This window comes from Anguilla rostrata, chromosome 14 (assembly GCF_018555375.3).
Source record: "Anguilla rostrata isolate EN2019 chromosome 14, ASM1855537v3, whole genome shotgun sequence".
NCBI lineage: Eukaryota > Metazoa > Chordata > Actinopteri > Anguilliformes > Anguillidae > Anguilla > Anguilla rostrata.
The window spans coordinates 15,196,658-15,221,906 of record NC_057946.1 but is presented as its reverse complement, the minus strand read 5'-3'; the positions used below and the strand labels follow the sequence as shown (position 1 = coordinate 15,221,906).

General features: G+C 41.8%; 3 protein-coding genes and 1 long non-coding RNA gene across 9 annotated transcripts in view; all 4 read left to right on the top strand.

Annotated features, from left to right (window-relative positions):
• LOC135239892 (transcription factor TFIIIB component B'' homolog) overlaps positions 1-10,105 on the top strand; it is a gene marked incomplete at its 3' end in the record, with an annotated part of 12,391 nt that extends 2,286 nt beyond the window's left edge. The window contains exons 3-25 of the mRNA XM_064308894.1: positions 220-844; positions 1,109-1,218; positions 1,424-1,486; positions 1,878-2,030; positions 2,176-2,309; positions 2,711-2,805; positions 3,637-3,691; positions 3,884-4,018; positions 4,180-4,413; positions 4,535-4,607; positions 4,796-4,904; positions 5,309-5,572; positions 6,075-6,209; positions 6,373-6,409; positions 6,501-6,590; positions 6,703-7,027; positions 7,162-7,307; positions 7,565-7,721; positions 7,869-8,035; positions 8,481-8,649; positions 9,143-9,293; positions 9,396-9,429; positions 9,966-10,105. Of these exons, the coding sequence (XP_064164964.1) occupies positions 220-844; positions 1,109-1,218; positions 1,424-1,486; positions 1,878-2,030; positions 2,176-2,309; positions 2,711-2,805; positions 3,637-3,691; positions 3,884-4,018; positions 4,180-4,413; positions 4,535-4,607; positions 4,796-4,904; positions 5,309-5,572; positions 6,075-6,209; positions 6,373-6,409; positions 6,501-6,590; positions 6,703-7,027; positions 7,162-7,307; positions 7,565-7,721; positions 7,869-8,035; positions 8,481-8,649; positions 9,143-9,293; positions 9,396-9,429; positions 9,966-10,105 (3,601 nt within the window). The remainder of the gene's footprint in view (positions 1-219; positions 845-1,108; positions 1,219-1,423; positions 1,487-1,877; positions 2,031-2,175; positions 2,310-2,710; positions 2,806-3,636; positions 3,692-3,883; positions 4,019-4,179; positions 4,414-4,534; positions 4,608-4,795; positions 4,905-5,308; positions 5,573-6,074; positions 6,210-6,372; positions 6,410-6,500; positions 6,591-6,702; positions 7,028-7,161; positions 7,308-7,564; positions 7,722-7,868; positions 8,036-8,480; positions 8,650-9,142; positions 9,294-9,395; positions 9,430-9,965) is intronic.
• Positions 10,106-10,109: 4 nt separating this feature from the next.
• Positions 10,110-13,412, top strand: LOC135239035 (uncharacterized). The gene is made up of 3 exons (XR_010325247.1): positions 10,110-10,299; positions 10,475-10,670; positions 11,033-13,412. It is a non-coding gene; the product is annotated as an uncharacterized LOC135239035 (long non-coding RNA).
• Positions 13,413-14,303: 891 nt separating this feature from the next.
• LOC135238904 (survival motor neuron protein 1-like) lies at positions 14,304-18,031 on the top strand. Of its 2 annotated transcripts, none has more exons than XM_064307070.1 (9): positions 14,304-14,464; positions 14,854-14,925; positions 15,149-15,268; positions 15,364-15,561; positions 16,277-16,435; positions 17,106-17,180; positions 17,418-17,528; positions 17,715-17,794; positions 17,902-18,031. In XM_064307070.1, exons 1-8 carry the CDS (start codon positions 14,417-14,419, stop codon positions 17,766-17,768), a joined length of 837 nt encoding a protein of 278 aa, XP_064163140.1. In that variant the 5' UTR covers positions 14,304-14,416; the 3' UTR covers positions 17,769-17,794; positions 17,902-18,031. The 2 variants fall into 2 exon arrangements, with proteins under 2 accessions (XP_064163140.1, XP_064163139.1); XM_064307069.1 differs by having other exon boundaries at positions 17,715-17,804.
• Positions 18,032-19,022: 991 nt separating this feature from the next.
• Positions 19,023-25,249, top strand: part of LOC135238903 (rhotekin-like) — a 45,197-nt gene continuing 38,970 nt past the window's right edge. The window contains exon 1 of one of the 5 annotated variants that reach the window (XM_064307066.1): positions 19,023-19,475. In XM_064307066.1, coding sequence (XP_064163136.1) covers positions 19,362-19,475 — 114 coding nt within the window. In that variant the 5' untranslated portion in view covers positions 19,023-19,361. The remainder of the gene's footprint in view (positions 19,476-25,249) is intronic. The other 4 variants (XM_064307067.1, XM_064307068.1, XM_064307062.1 and 1 more) reach the window with 4 other exon arrangements.

Below are 25,249 nucleotides of genomic sequence, written 5' to 3'. Positions count from 1 at the left end.
GTTGCACACTTTTATTAACTCTAAAAATACATAGATCAACAAAGAAACAACTTTTCAGAGGGGGAAAACTGATGGCATGTTAATAAATGTGGTTTTGAAATTAAACTAATGTGCACGTTAATGCCATTCTTTTTACAATAGAAATACTCGTTAGGCATTGTGATTCACTGCACGATGATTTGAACTTTCTGCATTTGTTTTTGCCTGTACTTGCTGTAGGAAGGAGACAGGACAGAGTTTTCAAAACTGTGGTGGCAGTGACAGCACAATTTCTGTGCTGCAGAGGAGAAAGCGCTTCTCTGCCACGCCTAACCTGGCCAGGCCCAGAGTTAACACGGCTTCCTCACGCACTACCACGAGGGTTCCCAAGTCCCCGCCCCCGAAGGTGTCTACCCTGCCTCCTGCTCAGACCGATGCCCTAACCCCCAAGGACAACAGCACTGCCCACAGTCTCAGATCTCCAAGATGGCGGAGAGCATCGGGAGGTGGCAGGCAATCCAAAATGCAAGGCAAACTGGCACCCCTGTCCTCCTCAGTCCCATCCTGTAGCAAACAGGCACCCTCGTCATCAATTGCCCCAGCCCCTGGGCCTGTCCCTCAGGGAAGGAAAGAGAAAGAAGCATCTGTACCACTCCATTGCTCTAAATCAGACCTGGAGAAGTCATCCCAAGAGGAAAACCCCCTCCCAGACCCGTCCCCAGTCTCTGTGATGCAGTCGCAGAGTGCTAAACTGGAAATGAAGTCTCCATTTTCATTGCCCCTGGCAGCCCAGAGCATTCCGTCTGATCGAGAGAGGATTGCAAAGCTGAGGGAACTTATTAAACAAGAGCAGAGGAAACAAAGGGTGAGGAAAATCAGGCACTTCTATTAATATCCCAGCCTGTCTCCATATGCAATTTTATGGCAATGGAGAAAGGTAGTTTTTCATGCCCGGTCCCCAGTCAGTTTCCAAATCTGCCAAGTCACATCATTTTGTTATTGAAATGCAGTTAATTCAGGCTGAAGTTACTGTTGTGCAGCAGAACAGGAACAGATGGAGATCTGTTATGATTAATATGAAAACGGCTGGAAAGCATTATTTAATGAGCGTCCTGTTTCTGATTTGCAGAAACGCAAGAAGGGCAAATCGCACACCTGCGAGCGCAGCACACCACAGGACCACAACAAGATGACAATGAGGGACCTCATCTACTACCTGCCAGAGTCCAACCCCATGAGGTAACATTCCCCTTTCCTTTTAAGGAGTGTGTCTGATTACTCTGATGCTTCTCCTGCTATTTAAATGAAGGAAAACCTTTACTTATTTTGTGATGGTATGTCTCAGTCTCAGTATATGAAATAATCTGATTTTTTTTTTTAAAGAAGTTTTATTTATAATGGATGTTTATGCTTACGTTTGTAACATTTGTATATTCAATCTCAGGCCTTACCCTGATGAGGATAATAGGCCAGCAGAGAGTGTGATCCCATCTTCACCAAGCAATGAGTAAGAATGCTACTCATCCTGTTAACATTTTTAAGAATATATAGTATGTGAATAAAGCAATTTGATTGAGCTTCAGCTCTTTTAATGAAATTATGTGCCGGCAAGGCACTGGTCTTGTAACCTAAAGGTCACAGGTTTGATTCCCGGGTAGGACCCTGCCCCTGAGCAAGGTACTTAACCTGCATTGCTTCAGTATACATCCAACTGTTTAAATGGTTGCTAATGCTATGTAAAGAGCTGTGTAAGTCGCTCTGGATAACAGCGTCTGCTAAATGCCTGCAATGTAATGTTTTCTTGCTTAATCTGCTGCCTCTGTTGTGGTTGCACTGTTTTCCTTGCATGCATTAGAAACCGACTTGAATTTTGAATGTCGTTACCACCTCTATTCAAGATTACCTGAGCAGCCACAGGATGTAGAGGTGGAAGAAGAGCAGCAGGAGGATCCAGAAGACCATGGTGGTGATGAGCCTGCAGAGGGGGACCAGCTGATAGGGCCCAGGGTGAAAGTGGCAGAGGATGGTACCCTGATCCTGGATGAGGAAAGGTACCAGGATGTCCGCCGTCATCTAACTGCTCTTATTTCATTGGCTTTCATACATTCATTCATTTCAAACGTTTATACCTTCCAAACCTGCTGGAAATGTATTTATTATCAGCATTTTTATATATTTTTTCAACTTCTTTTACAGCTTAACCATAGAAGTGGTGAGAATTAAAGGCCCAAATTTGGCAGAGGAAAATGACCCCATTTTTGAGCGTGGCTCTTCAACAACCTACTCCAGCTTCAGGAAAACTGTCTACACTAAGCCTTGGACCAGTAAAGGTAAGATGACTCTACAGCCATGCATTATTCAGAATTTATTTACCTTCTATTGTTTGTGTCTCTTGGTACAAAGCACTGTGAAAGGATGGGATCAAAGTAAAATAAATATTCATAATCATGCTAACTCACATGCGCACACACACACACATTTTCTGAGTAGCAATAAGTATGTATGGTTTTAATGTAGCCCTTTTACAAGAAATTAAATAACAAGCCCCAGTTTGATCGCGTCCTGGCTAACAGCACGTACTTACCCGATTGGCATCACTGGGCACATTTCACTTGCATGCACACTGTTCACTCATGCCTACTATGTGTGCAGTGCAGATGAGGTTTAAATTCCAGTTCTAAGATAGTTAAGCATCTGAGTTTCACACATTGCTGGTCTGGTGTTCTTCCAGAGACTGAAATGTTCTTCCTGGCCATCAGCATGGTGGGGACGGACTTCTCCCTGATCGGCGAGCTCTTCCCTCATCGCGCACGGACAGAAATCAAGGTACAGGCTCCCACTTGGAAATCGGCAATAGGTGAAGGAAAAACAAACAAGAATAGCACACTTAGCTGTTACTCTTATGAATAACATTCATTAGAACTCGCATAGAGATCAAATACTTTGTCTCTTAGCTGTTGATGACAACACAGCCAATTATGTTTGTAGCAAACTTTATTGCTGTTACTTCCATGCCGTTTTACAAGAATTGTTCATGGCAGTAAAGTTCCTGAACTGCATTTTAAGAGTCTGGAACTTCATTGAGCTGTTTGCAGTCTGCTTACTCATACAAATGAAATGTGTGACGAGAGCAGAATATTGGGCCCGTTACTTTTGTATTGACATGTTTCTCTTTATTTTGTGGGCTAATTGGCCAGGTAGCAATGTCTTGGCATTCTGCAATGATGAAAGTCATAGTACGTTATTACACGTTTCAAACAACTATGGTGCATGTTGCCGTTTAGCTAGCTCCTAATATATTTATCTTCGCATTTATACCGATATTAGTCGAGAAGAGAGAATGGAGGTATCAATAGTTCAACTGGAGACTAGCCTATTTGATAAAATGGTAATGGATTTTTTGCACTAAGCCCAAATGTTTTCGCCACACCCTGGAAACCATCCTTGAACTGTCATTGTAACTGAGTAAGTGACTGGCTGGCTGACTTACTCCCCATGATGAAATTGCACTTGCGGGATAACAAGGGTGCAGTGGTATTTGGGGGCTTTGCTTAAACTTGTTAAGCTGCTTTTAAAACGTGTTCGACTAAGTGTAGTGTCCTATAGTGGTGTGATAAGTGTCCTATGTTTATTATTGGCATTCCTCTTTTTCTGCAGAACAAATTCAAGAAAGAAGAAAGGGAAAACTCTTGGAGGATTGACAAGGCATTCAGTATGTGTCTTTGAACCTGTCATTTAATGAAATTACTAGTGTTATGTTACATTTCACTTCAACATTTTTCCTGCTTCAAGAAAAAGGCAAATATGACTTATGGAGTATGTTTCATTGTGAATTATAAATACATTTTCCTGTGCCTTTCTGGCTGTAACATATAATTAAGCTGTGGGGTGATCCTCATTTCAGAAGAGAAGCGTAGCTTTGACCTGGAGTGCTTCAGCAAACTCCTGGAGAGGATCTTAGCTGAGGAAGAGCGGAAGAGAAAAAAATCCAAAACCAGGGGCTCTGTAGGACAGAAGAAACGAAAAAGAATAGCAAAAGGTGAGAGGAGAATGCACCTTTATGCACCATATAGTAAGGTTTTCATAATTACCAGTGGATTCAAATTTTTTTCTGATTAAGCTTTTATTTAGTCCACCCACAGCATTGTAGAGTCAGAATTTCTCCCCAGTCTCCTCACTCTCTTCCCTTGTGATTCTTAGGAAAGAAAGCAGCTGCTCGGAGAGCCCCTAGAGCCCAGTCTGCCGAAGAGGAGCTGGACAGTGATGTGGTGGAGGGTGACTCTGAGATTGCAGAGAAGGAGAACGAAGACTGCTCCAATGTCGCGGAGGCAGGGGCCCACACCACGGCCGCCAGAAACAGCCGTAAGAGGAGGAAGAGCAGGGAGGGAGAGGAGTCTGCTGATGGAAGGAGCGTGAAAAACAGCAGACCAGAAGGTGCAGTAACAGGCATGACATCACACAGAATGGGCAGGAGCTTTATTAACGGTGACTAGGTAATGCTTCCCACAACTCTTGGGCTTGCAGTAACTCATTGTGTTCCCTCTGGACTCGGCAGATGAGGGTGCTCTCAGTGACGATTGTGAAGGTCCTGTGTGTGACGTCCAGGAAGCTGCTCCAGATGTGGACAGGTAACAGGAGTTTGACAGACACCCTTTTAATGGCTTGGATGCTTATTTCACAGCTTATTTCTGTTGTGTGCAAGTACAGTTTTATGTGCAAGAAATGTACTATGTGGTGATATGTTCAGGTTAAAGAAACCGGAAAGCTCTATACGGGGTAGGACGGGGCCTGAAATCATGTCAACCCATCTCTCCAGGGGCCGCTTTCGAAGACCCACCCCTAACCTTGGAGCAAGATGGGCTAAGAAGGCCCCGCAACCAGGGGCAAAGAGCAGAGATGAAGACGTGGAGAACAGCAGCTCCAAGGTACAGATGGTTCTTGCGGAACTATACGGTCTCAGTCGTTGCATGCCTCCTCTACAGAATGGGCACACATTAAGCAAGAAGGGATCTGGAAATGTCAGAGCCAACTGCTCTTCAAAATATCTGATAGATCTTGGACATGCTATCAGTCATTTTTTATTCCTCTAGAACATTTACTTTGTGTGGGTGGTAGTATGAGAATGTTGAGCATTTTGGCAGTCCATCATTGTTTAAATGTTAATCATGCATTGCATTTATTTACATTCTCATGTATTGGTATACGTTATTATGTCCACTGTGGTAAATCCAGCACTTAAGAGTAGTGGATATTGGTGTTACCTTTCAATCTTCAATCTTTCAATCTGGACTTGGTCAAGGAGTGCAACTCTGCCTCTCCTTTACGTCAGGCTGGGCCTGGCAAGAGAGGCAAACCCAGACCCAACCTGACTGCGGCACAGCGGAATGGGCGGGCGGGGAAGCCAAAACTGGTCACCCTGCGGGCGTCTGTGCCAGAATACAACGAAGAAGAAGAGCAGGACGAGGCCCATCCCGAGGAGGACTTCCGCTACCCCATAAACCCAGAGGAGCAGAACCAGGCACCCGCATTCGTGCCCCTCAGCCTGCGCTCCCCACAACCTGTGCCAATGGAAGTTGTGGAGACCGTGGAGGAGGTGAGAGCAGGGCATCCCTCCTCAAAATGCAAGATAGGGATGCCAAGATATAGGTCTTCCTCAGTCTACTGAACATTCATGCAGTTTTTTATGGTTCTCTAAGACTAACAAAGACAAGTACATTCTGAAGCTCATCTTTGCTAATGCTAATATCTTTTTGGTGCAAGTATAGTGCTTTTGGTGATCTGAGGCCATTTTCATACTCTCATCCATGTTGTTTTTTTCATATTCGTGTGCCAGTCATCATGAATCATTCCCCTTTTTCATTATTTTGAACCCCTATCTATTCACAGAGCTTCCTACTGTTTAGCAGAGCATTGGTCATGCATTTGGAATTTACTACCTGCTGTGAACTATTTTTCTTTAATGGCAAACATTCCAATGTCAGTCATTCAGAGCTTTGTGAATAGAACTTTGTGACAAGTCCTGCATGTTTTAGCCTCATGTTCTATTGTTTGTTTTCCGTAACCCCTCCCTCCATCTCACCTTGTTCTCCGCACAGCTTGAGATTTCCATGAATGTGTCCGATGTGGTTGGCACTGCTGAGTCTGAGCATGCCCTCTGTGCTCAGCCAGTGTGCCCGGGGGCACAGGATGAGGTTGTGCTGTCCACTGAGCATCAGCTGGACTTACTGGTTGTAAGTGATCCGTCTAACCCTACAGTGTAACCCACTTCACCCTCCCCACGCTCTCCCAAATACAGCCGTGTTCAGCTAGGGACACATTTATTTATTTGTTTGTTTGTATGTTCAGTCTATTTCTGTATTATTAGTTTTGATCTGTTTGTTTGTTTCTCTGTAGGATGTGATTGAATTCTTGTCCCCAGACCATGTTGCAGGTAGGTTTGGCTTCTCATGTACCACTTCTCTGTCTCTAAAGACCATTCAGAAACAGACTTCTCTTATGGGTTCCACTTGTGTGCTCCACAGGGTCTGAAGAGAGCTATAATGACGCAGCCAGAACTCTGCTGACAATAAGAAACCCTGAACTTCTCTCTTTAGCTACACCTGAATATAGAGGTAAGAGAGAAGCTTTGCTCACCACACCAGTTGAATTCCAGTTACTGGTGGAGCTGGTGATAACACAACATACCTTTTGTGACTTTTTTTGTGTCTTTTGTCACTGGACCAGAGGTCGTCATCACTGAGGAATTTCTACGTGCCCAACCGGAAGAGTCGGAACCTGGGGAGAGCCTTACGTCAGCTGACCAGTTGCAGTGCAGCACAGAGCGACCACAAACGGTGTCCTCTGACCTCCCAGTCGCTGAAACTCCACAGTCTGATGCACAGTCAGCACAGGATATGGATTCCATTTCTTTGATAACTGTGGAAGAGTTTGAGTCCAAGTTTGTGAGACCAGAACCTGTCTCAAAGACACAGAGCTGTGAGACCACCAGTCTGGAAAACACTGGTGTACCAGAGGAGTCTCCCAGTCAGGAGAGAGCTGCACCTGCCTGGTAGGTGTTTCCATAGAGGTGTTTTTATTGGATTTGTTTTACCATGTTCTATTTGGTAAAGACCTTGTCTTTTACAGTAGTTACCATTAGCGGTAGTAACATGGAATGCTTTGTGACATTGTGTTATGTTTCAGCACTGGAGTTACTCTTGAAGGAGCCTTGGGTCCAAAACCCTCAGTCCAGAATGTTCCACCAGGCAGGAGAAGCCGTTTCCCAAAACCAAAACCCAACCTGGCCCGCACGGCCCGGCCCCCACGTGTAACTCCTGCCCAGTGCACTGGTGAGCCAGGAAACCATATTTTTCATGTATATATTTATGGTTAATAAGCAGCAGATGACTCTTTAATATATTTATTAAAGTTGAACTATGCGGTTGTTCCCTGCACTTGGACCGGTACTTCTCTCTAGGGTTTTCGTCATACTTGTTCCTGGTTATGTTTATACACTTTTTTTGTACGTCGCTCTGGATAAGAGCGTCTGCCAAATGCCTGTAATGTAATTTATTTCAATTCCCAATAAATGCTTTTTTGTTTGTAGAAAACTGTGCTGCTACTGCCCCTGTGGAGCCTGTGTCTCTGAAAACTGTTGAAGTGGAGAAGGGAGCAGTGGACATTTCCCCAAAGGAACAGGTCCAGGAAAGTCAGGAGAGCAAGGGCCCAGGCGAGGAAATGCTGAGCCAGGATGAGGCCCCGTGGTAAGACACCTCACCACAGACTATTAGTGACAGATTCCATGTATGCAGTTCTGCATGTTTTAACTGTTTTTTTTTAAAACTCTGCGTGTGTTTCCGTGTGCGTGCGTGTGTGCACTGTGCTTTGAACTGCTTTCGTTTGTTCTCCAGTGTGGGAGATTCTCAGGTTGAGGGGTTGGGGTCAGACCTGTCTAACCAGAGTGCGCCACCTGCTGGCACAGCAAGGCATTTGCCCAAACCCAGCCCCGTCCTGGACACAGCTGTGCAGACCCCTTGCGTTACCGTGCCCCTCAGCACCCCTCTAGACCCCAGTACAGGTGAGGACCCTGGGTAAGACTGGGGGAGGTAGGGTGGTGACTCAGCCATGACTGCTGTGTAGGATTCTGCAAATCTTTTACCCGCCTCTGCTAGCCCCCTGGTGGCCAATACGCTGTCGTGCTGAGATTGCTCAACTCAGACATTCGGTGCTCCTGCAACAAAACTATGAGTGGAAATGACAAACTCTATATTCTAGCTTTATTAGTAGACGATACGCTACAGCTATGCTAAATATAGAGTTTCTAAGTGATCTAATTGTTTTTCTTCCCTTTGTGCACACTTATGTAAACCGCTTTACCCAAGTGATCGAATGTTAATGGAATCTAGTCATGCTGTCTTTGAATATCCTTGAACGAGGGCTATCAATTATCTTTCCCTCGCTCTCACTCTCTCTCTCCCTCTCCCTGCCTTTTGCTTCCCCTCTCTCTTCCTCTCCCTCCATAGGCCAGCAGCCTGCGTTCATACTGGCCTTATATGAGGTGTCCCCGCCGCTGCTGGAGGAGCCTGACTCTGGTGTTGATCCGCCGGGCGCCATTACTGCCGAGCTCCTCTCTCCAGTGGAGCTTGTAGACGAGCAGCGTGCACCAGCAGCCACACAGACTGAGTCACAAAGGTGGGCTTTATGTACACATGTGCTTTATTACTTATCAGAACATTAATAAAATATTACATAATATAAATATAATAAAATATGAATGCGAGTGGGGATATAATATACAAACAGTTGTATAAAAACCAATTGGGCCAATTGCAGCTTTCTCCCCACACTCAATGCTTGTCATTTTTTTCCAGTTATATTCTGCAAAAGCAGAATGCACAGTGCAGAGCTTCTACTAGACTGTATCTTTAGCATGTGGTACAAGTCCTCCCAATAGCCACTGCTACAGTAATTCTGTGCATAATGCTATGGGTCTGCAGCAGGTGTGCAACCTCAGACATGCCATGCAAATGTCTATGTATTAATTAAGAGTAGGTTAAAGGTCATAATTAGCTAGTAGTGGCAGAAATATGTCTGTGCTCTGATAACGTTTACTTGCTATTGCTGTGTGGTGATGTTGTGCATGCAGCCCATTGCTAGCCCAGCTCATATGATGTTTGTCTCTTAGCTGTGACGCACTGAATGTGGTGGCATCAGTAAAGATGGGTGCAGAAGGTGGCCCAGAGCCTCACCCCCCGGCTCCTGCTTCAGAGGAGCAGGAAGAGCAGCCGGATCTCAGCTCCATTAGGAAAAGGACCGAATCCTCCACAGGTCTCACAGTAAGTCACAATGTTTTCTTTTGATGGCATTGATAATTCCCTATAAGTGTTTGATATTGTTTGCTTAAATTTCAATCCTTTATTTTTTTATTTTATTTGCAGGGCAAAAGCATGGCCAGTCCAGTTGATTCATGTGGTAAGATGCTGATGTCTCCTTTAATATTTCATATCTTAAAAATGTAAAGAAAAATTTTCCCAGCAAAAATAAAACAAAAAAAAAATAAAATGTGTGTTTTCAGGCCATAATACACCCAATGGCACTGGGAAATATAACCTGAATAATTACAGTGCTGCATATTTTTCTTTAATTTGGGATAAGGATCATTTCTCACTGTTCACATCAAATAATTATCTCTGTTTGAACCACACTACCAAAAAAGGTCAAATTAAAATGAACAATTAAAAAAAAAATTTTACAAGGTTTGATTTAAAATGTACAAACATAAATGAAACATAAAGTGTAGTAGATTAATGGATTAATAGATTAGATATTGTGTAAGATATTTTTGACAGACTGTATATAATTGAGCCAAATTCAAGTGTCTACTAAAATGTGGATCATTCATGTGAATGTATTGATGATGAATGCTGCAGAAGGATTACTGCATGTTGATCATGATATGTGTTCTTTCTGAGAGAGAAGACTGAACATTCCTTTGTCTTCATATGTAGAATCAGGCCATCTGCAGGTAAAGCCTCGTGGTTCCACTCAGAATCCTGAAGACCCCACTGAAGGTGACCGGACTGTGTTTAGAACGGAACATCTGCCCACTCCGGAGCAGACACCACCACAGGCCAGGTCGACACATTACACAGAGGCACCCGCCAAGCCTGGGCTGTCTACCACAGAGGATGCACCCCAGGGGATTGTGGGAAGTTCTGACCTCCCAGAGCTGGACAGGGAGAGCAGCAGCATTGCCGAGGGTGCAGGAAGCAGCAGTGCTGGCTCAGAGTCTCAGATAAGCCATCACGCTCTGCCAGTGACCTCAGATGGCCTGGTGACTAGGTGAGAGTCCTGGAAACCTGCCTCTATGTAGCTATGAATTGGGCCCTTGTCCTGTCGACTTGAGTCTGTACTATGACCTGTTTTATTACAGGCGGAATAAATCAGTCCATATGTCCGAGCTGGAAATTAGTTTTATATTTTGAAACCTCAGATAATTTATTTCTGTCTCTTGCAGGACTGGCAGAAAGCCCAAAGGCTTCTTATCTTTCATCTCTGACAAGAGCACCGCCCGGTCTGCTAGTGCTGCCCGCTCTTCCAGGCCTTCGTGTCCGAGGCCGCAGGTCAACACCTCCCGTACAGGGAGGAGAGCACCGACTGTGAGCCCACCACCATCCAGAGCCACAGCTGCTAACAGCCAGACGGCCGCTAAGGTAAGCTTTGCCTTTTATCTTATTATTATTATTTTTTTTTTTTTTTAACCTTTTCATCATCTTCTCTTGACACTGGTCTAGTTCACATTACTTTTGTGTCTGCAGTGAAGGTATTTTATGACATTTCAGACTTTACATATATCTGATTATGATAAAAGCCTCACGCATATGAAGGTTATCTTAATATGGCTGTCTATCGGATTACTGTCCAATGGGCAACTTCCAGTTTAGGCGTGGGGGATTTAACAGATCCAAGGAAATGGGGAAGAACTGCCAAATAGTTGTAGCACAGTCTTAAGTCTGTTTGAAATTTTAATATGCATATTCTTGGATAAATTTGGTGATTCCCTATCCTCTGCTAGCTTGCTACCTCTCAAGCCACTACATCAAGTCAAGATGAGTCCTCTTCTGTTAAAACTTCAAAGACTGACGAAGAACCAACAAGCGTTTCTGAATACTTCTTCAGTGACATCTTCACACCAGTGGAAGAGCATGAGTGATCAAAAGGCAGGAGAATGTTTGTGATCTTTCATCTGAGCAGGATCCCTTATTTGAGTCTTGTCCATGCTATCACACACACTTTAATCTCAGTTTTTCCAGCTACCCAGTCTCACTGCCCAGTTCAGCTACCCACAGTAGACATGATTCATAAGAACTGTATTTTTAATAACATGCTTGGAAAGAAAATGGATGTGAACTCTCAGATTGTCCACTCTGACTACGTTCTGCACTCCTGTTTGTCCCAAGTTTGTCCTAACATTTTCATTGCGTGTATTTATTTTTATGCTATTATGCTATTTACCTTTTATGGTAACCTACGCAGAATGATTTAGATTATTTACTTTTTACTTTATCATAATTATATTTATCTGTAGGGTGTGTTCACATTAGACAGTTGAATTACTAAGTCATTATTGGATGACACATGTTAAATGTTATTGCTGTCAGTGATCAGATGCACTGAAAACCTATGGTTGAATATCACCATAAATGATGATTGGCTTACTGTATGTGTGAAACAAATTAATTTATTTGCATTAGGTTATATTTCACTTTACAGATTTAAACTAAACTCAGATTTAATCAATTTTAGTCTGGGCATTTTATGTTTTTCAGGGGGTTCTAATCTGTAGTGTTGATCATTAAAAGTACACTCACATCGTAACAGTGGTCAGGGTAGCTACATTAGTTTCTTGATATCTGTCTTTAAAAATTTATGTTACATACAAATTGAATTACCTAAAGTTTAGATGTGCTAGTCCCAATATCGGTACACATTGTTCTTGTTATTTCAGTGTCGACTGAATAGAAAAGGCAAGGAGGCTATCTTCTAGGAATTCCTGTGTTTGTTAGCTGTAGGAAGTGTTTTATTAAGAACAAAGCATTGAACTGAACTTAACTGAACTGACTTTCATTTAATTGAAAACAGAATTTTCAATTCATCCACCAAACCGAACATTGTTTTCGTCAGCAAAGGCCTTACATCTTTATTCAGTCAGCTGTCTCAAAAATAGCAGCCCAGCAGAAACACGCATGAACTCTTGTTTTCTTACAAATTATGGTTTCAGCTCTTTTTATATGTATATACACTTGGGTAAAAGGAGGATCAAAGTAAATGCAGCTTTAAAAAGCATTTCAGTAGCCATTATCAGTTAGCATTTCCCATTATTTTTGATTCTCAGGTCTGGAATTTATCACGTCATTTCAAAGAACCACTCTGGTTTCTCCTTGTTTGATTGTAAATATGTGAACACAGTATTATATTTATTCTTTGAATTTCCCTAAACTTCACCATATTTTGTTGTACAGTAAGCACTGTTCAATAAATATACAGATGGACCCTGTGGTGATGATACTACTTCTGGCATTGGCATATTTACGAATAAGAATAAGATTAACTAACAGTAATATGTTTTATTCATAAAGCGCCTTTTTCAGACCCGAGGTCACACCACTCCAAATTTTCAAAAAAGAAATGTCTGTACATGACAGTTCAGGGTATATTCAAACCATTTTCTCACTTTTGTGCTTAATTTTTAGGGTTGTCTTGAATTGAGTTAGCTGTAAGAAATTGCTTTGTTTTAGTACTAAATTTACATAACATGTCATTTACATGCACCTTGTGAGAAAGATAATCTCAAATATTTAGAAGAGATGGTTGAGTGTCATACTTCAAGAAAAGAGAGCATTAGGAGCTGACAACAGATTTTTCATGTTTAACTGTTTGAATTTTTGTTTCAAGTTTCCAAATACAGTTGTTCAATATCCCTTCTATTGTAGAGGAGTAGTCTTAAAATTGCATAACTTAAAATTACATAAGCCAATGAGTGGCAATGTTTTTATTTTGATTTTGATAACCTTTTAACAAATAAATAGATTTTAGGTGATATAGTTTGTGTTTAATGCCCTGTTGATGTATTGCCAAATTTAAGTTTCTTTATATCCTGGATTAAATGATCTTGTCACTGTACAGGGTGATGTCTCTTATCAGTCAGGCGGAAAATCCAGGCACAGGGGAATGTCAACTTGATATATTTGCTTTGATGATGTTGTTCCTGTCTTTTCTTTTTGGCTACATCACACCATTACTGAAACTGCTGTAAATGCATTTCACTTTTAAATTCTGGCATCTGGTGAACATCATGCATCCCCTGTTTTGTTGTACTTCATTTGTACTCAAACTTAATTGTTTAACTGTAATTTATGTAAAATATGTAAATAAATTTTATACAGTTATGGGTCTTATTTGTATATTATTTGACTCTTAATCTTTGTCTTTTTTATCCTGTGAAGATTTTCCATACAAAAACTTTTCCTCAGTCCATTGAGTTTTCAGAATGAAGATAATCCTTGTTACATCGCAAAAGATTATTGATTTATGAACTAATGACATGCTTGACTAAAGATTAATGACATTTCGACATTTATTATTAATGACATGAATACATTACAATTCACCCGGTGTTTCTGACAAGTTACCAATTTTGTGTTATTCTACCTTCAAGAAAATGAGACTGGAGTGGTGGTACACTGGAGAACACCTCTTAAAGGTATTCAGTTATTTGAGGGATGCTTTCTAAAACATTTGAGAGGTATTCTCATGAGTTGTCGCTTGTTATTTTGAAGTTAAAAATAGATGTTCTGAGCATATGGCAGATAACATTAATAATAGTTATAGTAGGCCTAATATCAAATTAACAATATAATCAAAACAATAGGATTCCTGTAATCCTTTCTGGGTTGAATACTGTACGGTACGTATACATTGTTTCTGTGCAGGCAACTATCAGATCAAGCCTTTTAACGTAGTCAATCACCGCCTCACTCGTTCATGCGCTACAGTGTAAGCAGGTGCGTGCACTGTGGCGTGAAACCATGCGGACCAGTAAAATAAAATAAATCATATCTTCTGTGGGGCTCATAAAATAAATCGATCCATGGAGAGTAATTAGTTCGATGTTGAGAATTTTTTTAATTTAAAAGGACTGTCAAAATAATATAATTTGGCCAGGGTAAATTCGTAGTTTTGAATGGAATTCACAGTGTGGAAATTCGTTGTTGGCTGCGGAGGCTTGCTCAACTACAATGCCCGAAGTAACCAGTGGAGTTTGCGAGCTTACTAAACTAAGCACGTGTCTGTCGCAGATTTTAAACGTCATCTTTAGAGAAAGAACGTTTATCTATTTTGTTTGTTCATGCTGCTGCTGTTTTGCTAGTATACTTTTTAGTTAGACGTTTGTTCTTTCATGGCCAATGGATATAAAGAAGCGCTTTTCTCCCGTGGAACTGGGCACGTACGTAGCAGATTGGATGACCACTTAAAACAATGAAATAGCAAGTCAAACTACAAAACGTAATACACCTATCTAGTTAGCATGCTAACGGTATCATGCGACCTGTCTTTGAACAACATATTTATCTGACTAAGTTAGCTAGGTTGCTTGTTGGAATAGACTCGGTGTTAGCTATGTTTGTAACGGAGAAAAACGGGAAACAAGTTAGTTAGCTATGCAGCCTCTCCATATTACGGCAGAAGATACAAGAGGTGAATAGCGGACGTCAATTAACTAGATTGTTTGATTACTACTTGCTTAGCCAATAAACATTTTAGGAAGCCTGATGCATATCATGTAACATATTATATAAACGGATGTGTGTTTACTGGAATTCCTTTATTTTTCAGAGCGACGATTCCGATGTCTGGGATGACACTGCTTTGATAAAAGCGTACGACAAGGCAGTAGTTTCCTTTAAGGTAATCGCCACGCAAGCCGAAACAACCATTCGTCTGTGAATGTGTTCCTGCAACGTGTTTATGTTAATTGATGCGTGCAATTAAACTGATGTTTGTTTTTTCAAATTGGTTACCTTAATATAAAACGGATTCAAGATGATGTTGCTCCAGTAAAGAATGGGGATGTAGTATGTGTGTATTCTTTTTATATTGGGTCTGCATTAACTGTATCCTTCCCTTTCAGAATGCCTTGAAGGGTGATGATAATGTAGAGTCTCCTCAAGAAAACAGACATGTAAAGAAACAGAAAAGCAACAAAAAGAAGAGAAGCAAAAAGAAGAGTAATACCTCCCCAGAAAAAGAGGTACAATTTTGCATTGTTTTTCATTACTTGCTGTCAGTGTACTCTGAGGTTTCTGAAGTAAGCGCTTGAAAGGTGTAATGTGCTGTCTGTTGCAGTGGAGGGTTGGGGACTCCTGTTGTGCTGTTTGGTCTGAAGATGGGCAAGTATACCCAGCCAGCATTGCCTCAATTGACCAGGAGAGAGGGACCTGTGTTGTGGTGTACACCGAATACGGGAATGAAGAGGAGCAGGAGCTGGCTGACCTTCTCTCCGATTACTCTGAAGCAGAGAGTAAAGTGCCAGGCAAAGCACAGGTAGGTGTGACCTGCTTGGTATTAAAAAGGGAGACGTGTGAGGGCCAGAACCTGTTATGGCTACATATTATTTTAATGGTTTTTAAATTTGGGATTTCCAAACATGATTTTAAAGACCCATTGGCAAACTGGAACTGTCTCAGAAAAATAAAGAATTAAATACCCATTTTGTTGAAATACGTAGAGTTGTAATACAACTGTTAACATGGAATTTTTACATCAGATGTAACTTGTGATGTTCAGTTGAAAGTTATATTCCACAGCTAATACATTAATTATTTACAGTAACACAACTGAGTTAAAGCAGGTTGGAGTGGCAGGTGCTAGTAAGTGTGTGTTCTGAAGAGCAGGAGGAGTAGGTTATAGGTATGTGTTAGAGCCATCCTCAGCATATTCTTTAATCCGGTGTTGCAAAGGATTACAAATATTTGTACTTGTTTAGTGGAGTTTACTTCAGAATATGATTAGGTTTCATAAAGGCTTTGGGACAAACACGGGTGGCCAGCCCTGGTGCTGGAAGGCCACTGGGCATGCTTATTTTTGTGTTTACTCAGAATTTCAACAGTTGATTATGCAGTCACCTCGCCTCACCTGGTTTTGAAGAGCGAAACCAATATACCTTCTGGCTACTGGTTTTGGCTATCCACCTAAGGACAAATGATGTATCTCACGACAGTGGCAAAATGTATTATAGGGGCTTTTGTCTGGGTTGCAGGTAAAAGAGGCCACTTTTTCAACTGATGAGAGTGACAGGTCCTCTACTCCTCTTCCACCAAGACATCAGCACAGATCTAAGTCCAGACCCTCTCCAGTGCCACCTGTGGGGGGCTTGTGGTTCCCCCCTCCCCCTCCTCCTGGGTCTGATTTCAGAATGGTGAGCGCATCCTGCCACAAAGAACATCACATTTTATGTACATATATCACAAATAAAGCAGATGCAATGTTCCTTTCTGGACAGCAGTAAGTATTACATTATTACATTACATTACAGGCATTTGGCAGACGCTCTTATCCAGAGCGACATACAACAAAGTGTATAACCATAACCAGGAACAAGTATGACGAAAACCCTAGAGAGAAGTACCGGTCCAAGTGCAGGGAACAACCGCGTAGTTCAACTTGGACCCTGAAGGTTAAACTGATTAACACTAACACAACGAGAATGGCAACAACGCAGTCTATGGAAAAAATACAAGCAGTAGATAAGAGTTAATGCACCTAAGTCACCTACAAAACAGCTGCCTAGTTACAACCCTAAGCTTACAGTCATTTACATGGGGGTAGGGAGGGATGGGGAGAGGTGCAGCCTGAAGAGGTGAGTCTTCAGTCGTCGCTTGAAATGGGTCAGTGTCTCAGCTGTTCTGACCTCCACGGGAAGGTCATTACACCATCGTGGGGCCAGAACAGACAGGAGACGTGTTCTGGAAGTGCAGGTGCGAAGAGGGGGAGGTGCCAGGCGTCCTGAGGTAGCAGAACGGAGGGATCTGGCTGGCATGTAGGGTTTGAATATCTAGTGAACTTGTTGAATTATTTTCCATGTGCAGCCTGAACCAAGACCCGGAGGTACTGGACCAGCATTCCCTGGTTGGCCTCCCATGGTCCCACCAGGAGGACCTCCGGTGAGAAACTCAAGTGGTAGACTGAAATGCTGCGAATGGTTACAGCATTGCCTATAGACTTTTGAGCTTCTAGCGTATTATAAATGGCTCTACTGCAACTCAACTATGATCATATCGTGGGAGGGTAAATTACTGAAAATGCAGTCGCCTTGGCATTTTGGGAAAATGTGAATTTAATCATGAGCATTTGTATTGATACTTTCCAGTTGTGTTAGCCTGCATGTCTGTGATTTACAGATGATCCCACCCCCACCTCCTTTCAGCCCAGACTCTCTGGAGGATGATGAAGCTCTGGGTAGCATGCTGATTGCCTGGTATATGAGTGGCTACCATACTGGCTATTATCATGTGCGTACCTCTAAACAGAATATATTATTTCTGTAATGTGTCTCTAGTTAAAATGCTATAGGCATTATACCTTGAGCATTTCACAGGTTTGTGACTATTTTCCAGCATTAGCATGAGTTCGTGTTTATAAGTTGTAAAATAATATGTCCAAGCAAATTTCAAATCTTTATCCCCTCGGAATAACAGGGTCTGAAACAGGCTCGTAAGGAGGCTGCATCAGGAAACAATTCCCACCGCTAAGAGTCCTTGGAAACTCGCCTTAGCAAGTAGGTTGAAGTGAGTGCTGATTAAGGTTGTTAGCAAAAAGACTTGTTATTGAACCTCAATTGTTTTAGTATTCTCAGCTCATCATGATCCCCTCTCTCTTTTCCAGGTGTCTCTCCTGGGGAGAGCCATGATTGGTGGATTGAATGTGTGAATAAACAACATTTAAAAAAAAAAAAGCTTTTTTACATATATAAATTGTTTTCCATTTGTTGTAAATAAAAGTCAAATGAAAATTGTGTGTGCTGTTGGGACTGTCATGTTTGATATCTAAAAGATAATTATGTTGTCAGACATTCATCTACCCTTGTGGACAAACTAACATGTATATCATTGTATATACAAAAGTGTCTATCAATAGATGGACCTCTTTTACTTTCTTAAGTCCAAATGCAGAGAACATAACCAATACAGGAACTATATTCAGTTAAATAGGAAAATGAAATGAATATTCCTACTGGGCAATGTTTTACAGGTTTCAGGAACCTATGTGAGCTACTCCCAGGTGCCAAAATGTATCACAAGTGAATGCAGTTTGTCTTTGGCTTTGACTGTTGATTTTTCTGAAGCTTTTATTGAGTTCTACATATTAGACATATCACTATAGTGTGCAACAGAAGGACTTTATCTTTCTGAACTCTGTGTTCACATCCTACAGTCAGCAGGCTGGATGGGGAAGAAGAAACTCTTTGTTACTGTGGAATTTCTTGCCTAGAGAAGGTTGCCTGTGCCAACTGGACCATATGATCTGGGTAGGCGAGACACGATCTTGCAGTGTTGCCACATTGTCAGTCCCAGTCGAGGAATGTTCCCAAACAGCCAAGTGGTGCAAAGGGTGCTTTTATAGAGTCTTGGGGTCCAGATTGCACCCCTGCAGTCACCCAGTTTCCCTTTTGAGAAATATGCAAGCAGAAAGGTAGTGTTATACCTTTGACATGTGGGCTTGAAGCCTACTGGACACAACAGCAAAACACACATTGACAGTGTGCTGTACTGTCTCAGTGAATGCAGTGAAAATCTGTAAAATATGCAGTCAGATAGGATACAAGAAAGAAAGAATACTGGCAGTGCTGTAAAATAAGGGTCAGTGAGGCTATAGCTATTTGTTACATTCATTAAGTTGATAATATTTAAAAAACGTCTATTCTAAACCAGATTTGTTAATATTTTCACAACGGCATTTTGGTTTCCAGTAGACTGCACATTTCACCGATAGGGGTCTCGCTCAAGGTTATGGGAAAGTTGCGCTAATCGTGCTGGGTGTAGCTGTAGCTGTTATGGGACTCGCGCACACTTGGGAATACGATCAGTAGAGAAGGGAGGGAATGGGAATACGATCCCTGATGCCGCAGTGATTTTTTCCCTAACATTTGTAATATCGCGGCTGTTAATTTGTTAACGAATCACTGACAAATGTCAGAAATATCTGGTTAGGTAGTCAAATCGATCGTTCGCTATTCAAGGGAAAAGCTAAATGCCTTATCCAAAGTGCTAGAGTAGGTTATATACCGCGAGGAATAGCTCATAATTGAAAGGGACATTTTGATTTAAGCAAGGTACCAACATCAAATGATGTTTTGCCGAAATCGGACTACGAGAGCCACGGTCGCACGCGGATCTGCTGTAGAAATGGAGATACGGCGAGGGAAGTTCAGAATGAGTGTTTTCTTGGATACGCTACAGGTAGGGCTAATTATTTTCCATTAGCTTCCTATCTATCTATGTTTCATCAAACCCTTTGAAGCTTGGTGAATCTGTTCACATGCTCTCTCGCGCTGATTATAACCAAGGAAAGACCAGGGCATGCTTTGCTTTTGATGGACTTTAGGCTAGATGGACTGCAGCTGTAGCCCGAGTGGTTTGTTAATTAAACAGCATAGCTACAAATGCTGTGCATCGACGCTGTTACATTTACATTTGTTATCGAGAGTGCTGTACTACGAAGCGAGATAACGGGGTTAGCGAGCTAATTTAAGCATTAACCCTGGGGTTTCCGTATCACGAAACTGATTTAGCCTACTTTAAATCGGGGTATATCGCCATGGTAATTTATGCAGCATGGCTGGTCCTTGGCAGGTTATGTTCAGGCTGTCCGACTGAAACATAGGAAAGCACCGCCCATTGACCAATAACTCTTGGGGGAGAAAATGTTTAGGTCCCGTAGAGCTCTGAGTATTTTCGTTGGGCGGAGATTATTTGGAGCCGAAATCAATCCGATGGGGGGATCTCTGAGGATCAACGATACGAAATATCTACAGTACACACGTTTTTGAAAACGCTGTCCTTAAACAAGAAGTTTAATTGGTACTCCTAAAACTTTTATCTGTGGCCTTTCTTTTGCTGTCGTTTCTCTGAACTAGGCTATTTTTGTCGGAAAAAAGTATCTTCTTGACCACGAGTGGTCTACTTAATCACTAGTGTGAAATGAAATATACACCAAAAAAAAGGAAATAAAAAAAAAAAAACGTTTTTCTTTGCATGAATATTTTCATTTTGTTGAAAAGAAAGTGTTCAAGTTATAAAATGCCACTGGGTTTAATCGGAGTTCTAGAGAATCTGATCACCACGATTATGCCAACTGCATTCTTAAACCAACAATTGATGTAGTAGTGCTTGCTTGCTTACGGTATGGAAGCATTATTCATTTAACTGCTACAGATAATTGTTATTCATGCACCGCAACCATTGTAGCCTACATGATACAGCCTCAAATGCGGCAAAAATGATAGAAGACATCACAGTTTGGTCACGGTCAACACTTTACTTAAAATCTAATATCCCTTGGCTAATTTTTAAAGAGGTATTTGAAGAGAGCAGTAGACCGCAAAGTAACCTAGTGTAAGGTGGCCTACACACCCATTTGTCCACACAACTTCAGTGAGTGCATTGTACTTCCTGCCTGGACTTCTCCAGTGTCTCGTGTACAAGTAGGCTATGTATTGTAAGTACAACAGCATGGACGCACTTGGAAGCTTTGTAGCATGTTGGCTTTAGTTTCTGAGCAATACACATACTGTAGCCCAACTCCAATCAGTTTCACAACTGAATTTTCTCTCAAGACAGGAGAACAAGCTAATGGAAGTTATTGCTTTTGGTTGTGTAAAAGCTTGCAGCATTCTTTGATTGACGTTCTGCATTTATGATGAGTCAATACGGCCAGGCTTAGATAAGAGAAAATACTCTGGTTAGGTAATATATTTGACCACTCCTTTATGACTTCCTCTCCACTGAATACTTTTTGCCTTTATTGACTTATGCTTGAATGACCCACTCCCTCATCCATAACTCTGCTCAGGTGCTGTTGGTCAGTATCTCTACTCATAATGCACCAGTTCCTAGGGTGGGCATGTGCCCCACTGTAAGGTAGTTGGTTTGCCTATAACAGCCGTGTTTCCGTAAAGAAAGTTTAACTCGGGGGTAGTCCAGGAAGTCATAGCAACTGCCCTTTAGCCAGAAAGACCACCGAAGAACTAGGCTATACAAATCATTCAGTAGGTAAGCATAATTCTTTTTTTTTCATTTATTTTATATAGCGCTTTTCATGAACTCAAAGACGCTTTACAATAAGTGATACATACATACATACATACATATATACATACATAGAAACATACAATTCAGAGAAGGGAAAAAAATATTCTTAAAATTCTTAAATTTGTAAATGTTTATTTATTAATTAATTAATTTATTTATTTTGGAAACATTAAAGAAACCACAGCTGTATTTGCCAGACATAGGCCTAGTTCAATTCTCAACTTATTCCTCTAATTTAGCTGTTTGTGTGTGCCCTCTTGCATGTGTGTACACACCATTTAAGCTTCTAGAGTATTGCTTAATAAACAGTCTGTACAAAGGAGCTTTGGCTGGTGGAGCCTTATCAGAGCTGAACACAAACCACAAAAGTTTTCTATGAAATAAATTAATAACACCAAGACAACATCCTACCATTGTGTGCAAGTTAGGTGGTATCATAATCCATCTATCCATTATCTATACCCGCTAATCCTGGTCAGGGTTCGGGGGGCGGGGGTGGGGGCGGGGGGGAGGGGTTATTATTGTGTATGTTGCCTGCAGATATACTAACTTTACATCACAGTCACTCCCTGCCATACCCTCTGCTGATTAGCTGAACACATGTCCACTGAGCCTCCAGTACCCCTAACCCTGTAGAGATGCTGGGCTTATTGAGATAATGAGATTGAGAATTCATATGGCATGAATAGAGGTCCATATTCTGCCCAATTAGTTTAATTTCCCCCATTAACTACACAATCATGGCCTCTCCATTAGAAGGTGGCTGTAAATAATCTACTGGGCAAACAGCCTGGGAAATGTCAGTCCAAACAAACTCAAGATGGCCTCACTGGGATTGGGCCGCTCCTCTAGCCCTGATAAGTCAGATAAGCTCCAGTGTTTAAAAGTATGATTACACTGTGAGGTCTGGCATTATAATAAAAAGATTTTTCAATTATACTTGTATCCTACGCTTTTCACAAAGAGCAAGAGTGGTATGTGAATAACGCTAATTGAGATGTCATGCTGATTGATGTGCAACACAAGGCTGCTGCATTACAATGACCAGCAATGACTCATATCATTAAAATGCTCCCCTCGGAGGATGTGTGGGTTACTTCAGCCATAGTCCCCCTTATACGGTATTAATAAGGAGAATTAATAAGCTTGCTGTTATAAAACAGAAAGCTATTCTCCATATTACTTTGTACTTTCTACCCTGCCACCTCATAGGGAAAATGCATTTCATTTCTGAAATCATGATGGCTACCACTTTTATCATGAACTATACTGCCTATTGTCTCCCCTGGGTGGTTTTGCACAGATCCACGGCAGCTTATCTATGCACTAGTTGAGAAGCTTATAGTGTGGGCTCATTGGAGATGCCATTGCATTCTGAATGTCATGTCAGCTTCAATGCTCCATACCCCACGCAGACTGAAGAGCAGGGTTTGATCAGCTATTCTGAACCCTGTGCAGTTGGCTTGGGGGTGAGTGCAGTCCAGCATGACACCTACTGTCCGTCAGGAAGTCAGAGGGCTCTTCGGATAAAGAAATGTCACAAAAGGAAAGGAATGGACACAGTTTAAGAGACAGGTAGCCTTCGACATCAGGCACAGTAACCTCCTCGCTGTCTGATCCTTAATCCGCACCATCTGCAAGCACCTTGCTGTCTGGATGATGGTTGATTCCTGAGCCTGGCTCTGACCCTTGACCTCCTGCTGAAGGGGTGTTCCAGTGGAAGGGCAGGTACCAGACAGCAGTCTGAAACACACAACTCTCGCTTCACTCAAGAGCATTTAATCTCTCACTAAGCAAACGTGTATCCTGTGGGATTCCTCTGTGCTTTGATGTGTTTTACAGTTTCTAGGTATGGTTTTCTTCAGAATTGGTTTGCTAATCCGGTATGAGCAGTTGAGGCACATCCTTGGCAGTGGTTGTGATCACAGGTCAAAGTACTACCACTGGCCTCTCAACAAGCCTCATTAGCTGATAAAAGAGGAGCTGAAGAGTGGCTGTTACTGCAAATGAGAGAAGTCTGGTATTCAATCATTCTGGTACTCCAGCTGCTCAGTTAATAATGACCTGCAGTCGCCCCCTGTGGTACTTGTGTTGAAGAAAGAATTTCCTTCACATGAAACAAAGTCTGAGGAATGCTCCACCCATAGCTGCTCTTACATAATATCAACTCATTATGTCATTGTAATATCTGATAAGTGCCTTAAAGCAAAGGCTCACATCCTGCTCCTAACTTCAAGGGCACTGTTGACGGGTTTATGGCCTGACGCTTTTATCGGCTTAATTACTTCGGTAAGAAATTGTCCAATCACTAGAGAAGCTGAGCTGTCGTTCTTCTGTAATTATGAAGGCATGTAACGTTAGAAGATCATGCCATGTGATGAGCAAGAAGAAAGCTTTACGGCATAAGTAAGAGCTCTGACCGTTTCGGTGCAGCGCACATTTTGACAAAATGGTTAATGGCCTTTCTCTGCAGCAAACTACCTGGGAATTGAACCTGCAACTTTTAAGTTACAACCCCAGGTCCTTTCCTGTTATGCTACACTGCCTAGTCATAATATAAACTTCTCAAAAGGAAAAACTTTAAATTGGTAAATACAGATCACTCAAAAAACTCAGGTAGGTATCAGTTGTTAACTTATTTTTCCTGAGAGTGTTTTAAATACGCTAAATTCAGTCTGCACATGGATGTGCTGAATCTAACTGCCTCTTGGTATTTTTTCTTCAGTTCTTTGCTTGACATAATGGTTATTTATGAATTCGGAGTACATATTGTACAATGCACAATTTTAAAGTCTGAAATTGCTGAAACAAAATGCTATATGAAGACTCTACAGCAGAGGGTGCTCTAGACTCTGACTAGAATTGGTATTTCTCAAGGTTGCTAATTTCTAGTTAATTTAGAGAAATGTGGGAAGAACTAAGGCACTAGGAATGATGTCTTTTCCTTGATAATTTTTTTCAGTGTTTTAAAAAGCTGTAAATTACAGAGTGTACCCCTTTGCAAGAACTTAAGAGAACAGCCTTCAGGTTTTGCTTCATGTAGCTAAAATATGTCCAATGTTCTTACTGAGACCTATTACATTTAATGCACAAAGACTGGATTCTAACCTGTCTGACTGAAATAAAAATTCATAAACAGCAAAGTCACATGTATTTGGGAGGACATGTGCTGTATATATTTATCAGTCAGAACTTAGAACTGGGATTCAGAAAAAGGAACAGAATGACTGTTAGTGGCAGAGAAGGCAGTACATGTGGACTTTCTTCCCTGTATCACCTGCAGAGTCTGGGGAAAGGTAAAGAATAGATAAAGGAGGAGTTCATGAGACCCATGACTCACAGACTGTGGGCAGGGAGAAAGCTCAGGCCAATCAAACTGGCTGTACTGTTCTTTGTCCTTGTGTTGCTCTAGTCTAGTTGATCAACTCAGTTGCTCCTTTAATCTATCTGCTGATGGAGAGTGTTTCACCATAGCTCCTGTCCCAGGTATTTGAGCTTGCCTGCCCCGTTCTGTCCATTTTCTGCCTCATCTGCCTCTGTATGCCTGTTACAGCGTTGCATCTGCCCCTCCTTCACACTCAGCCACATCTGTGACTCATACCGCTCATGCATTGTTATCGCGCCCACTTTCAAATCACTCAAGTGAGATTTCTAAATTGAAACAGAGCTTGTAACCATGCCAATCCTCTGTGAGTCTCAATGTGACATGGGGACACACAAACACACACGGATATCTGATAGCCTACCTGGCGCTAGTTCTTGTAGTAAAGGTATGGTCCATGCCACTGGACGATAGTTCTGGTTTTGCTGGGCTCTAGTGGGTCTCAACTCTCTGCTCCCTTGAGTGTTAAAGTTTACAGATTGTGTTCTATTAAGTCATAGTTGTTGTCTGGGGCCTCATTCACTGCTGTTATTTGTTGTTT

Excerpts from the sequence above, each read along its gene's own strand:
- LOC135238904 (XM_064307070.1), top strand. The coding sequence starts at position 14,417 with ATGGCCAATGGATATAAAGAAGCGCTTTTCTCCCGTGGAACTGGGCAC. Across the intron at positions 14,465-14,853 it reads TCTCCCGTGGAACTGGGCAC|AGCGACGATTCCGATGTCTG; the intron begins GTACGTAGCAGA and ends TTTATTTTTCAG. Across the intron at positions 16,436-17,105 it reads CTGGGTCTGATTTCAGAATG|CCTGAACCAAGACCCGGAGG; the intron begins GTGAGCGCATCC and ends TTCCATGTGCAG.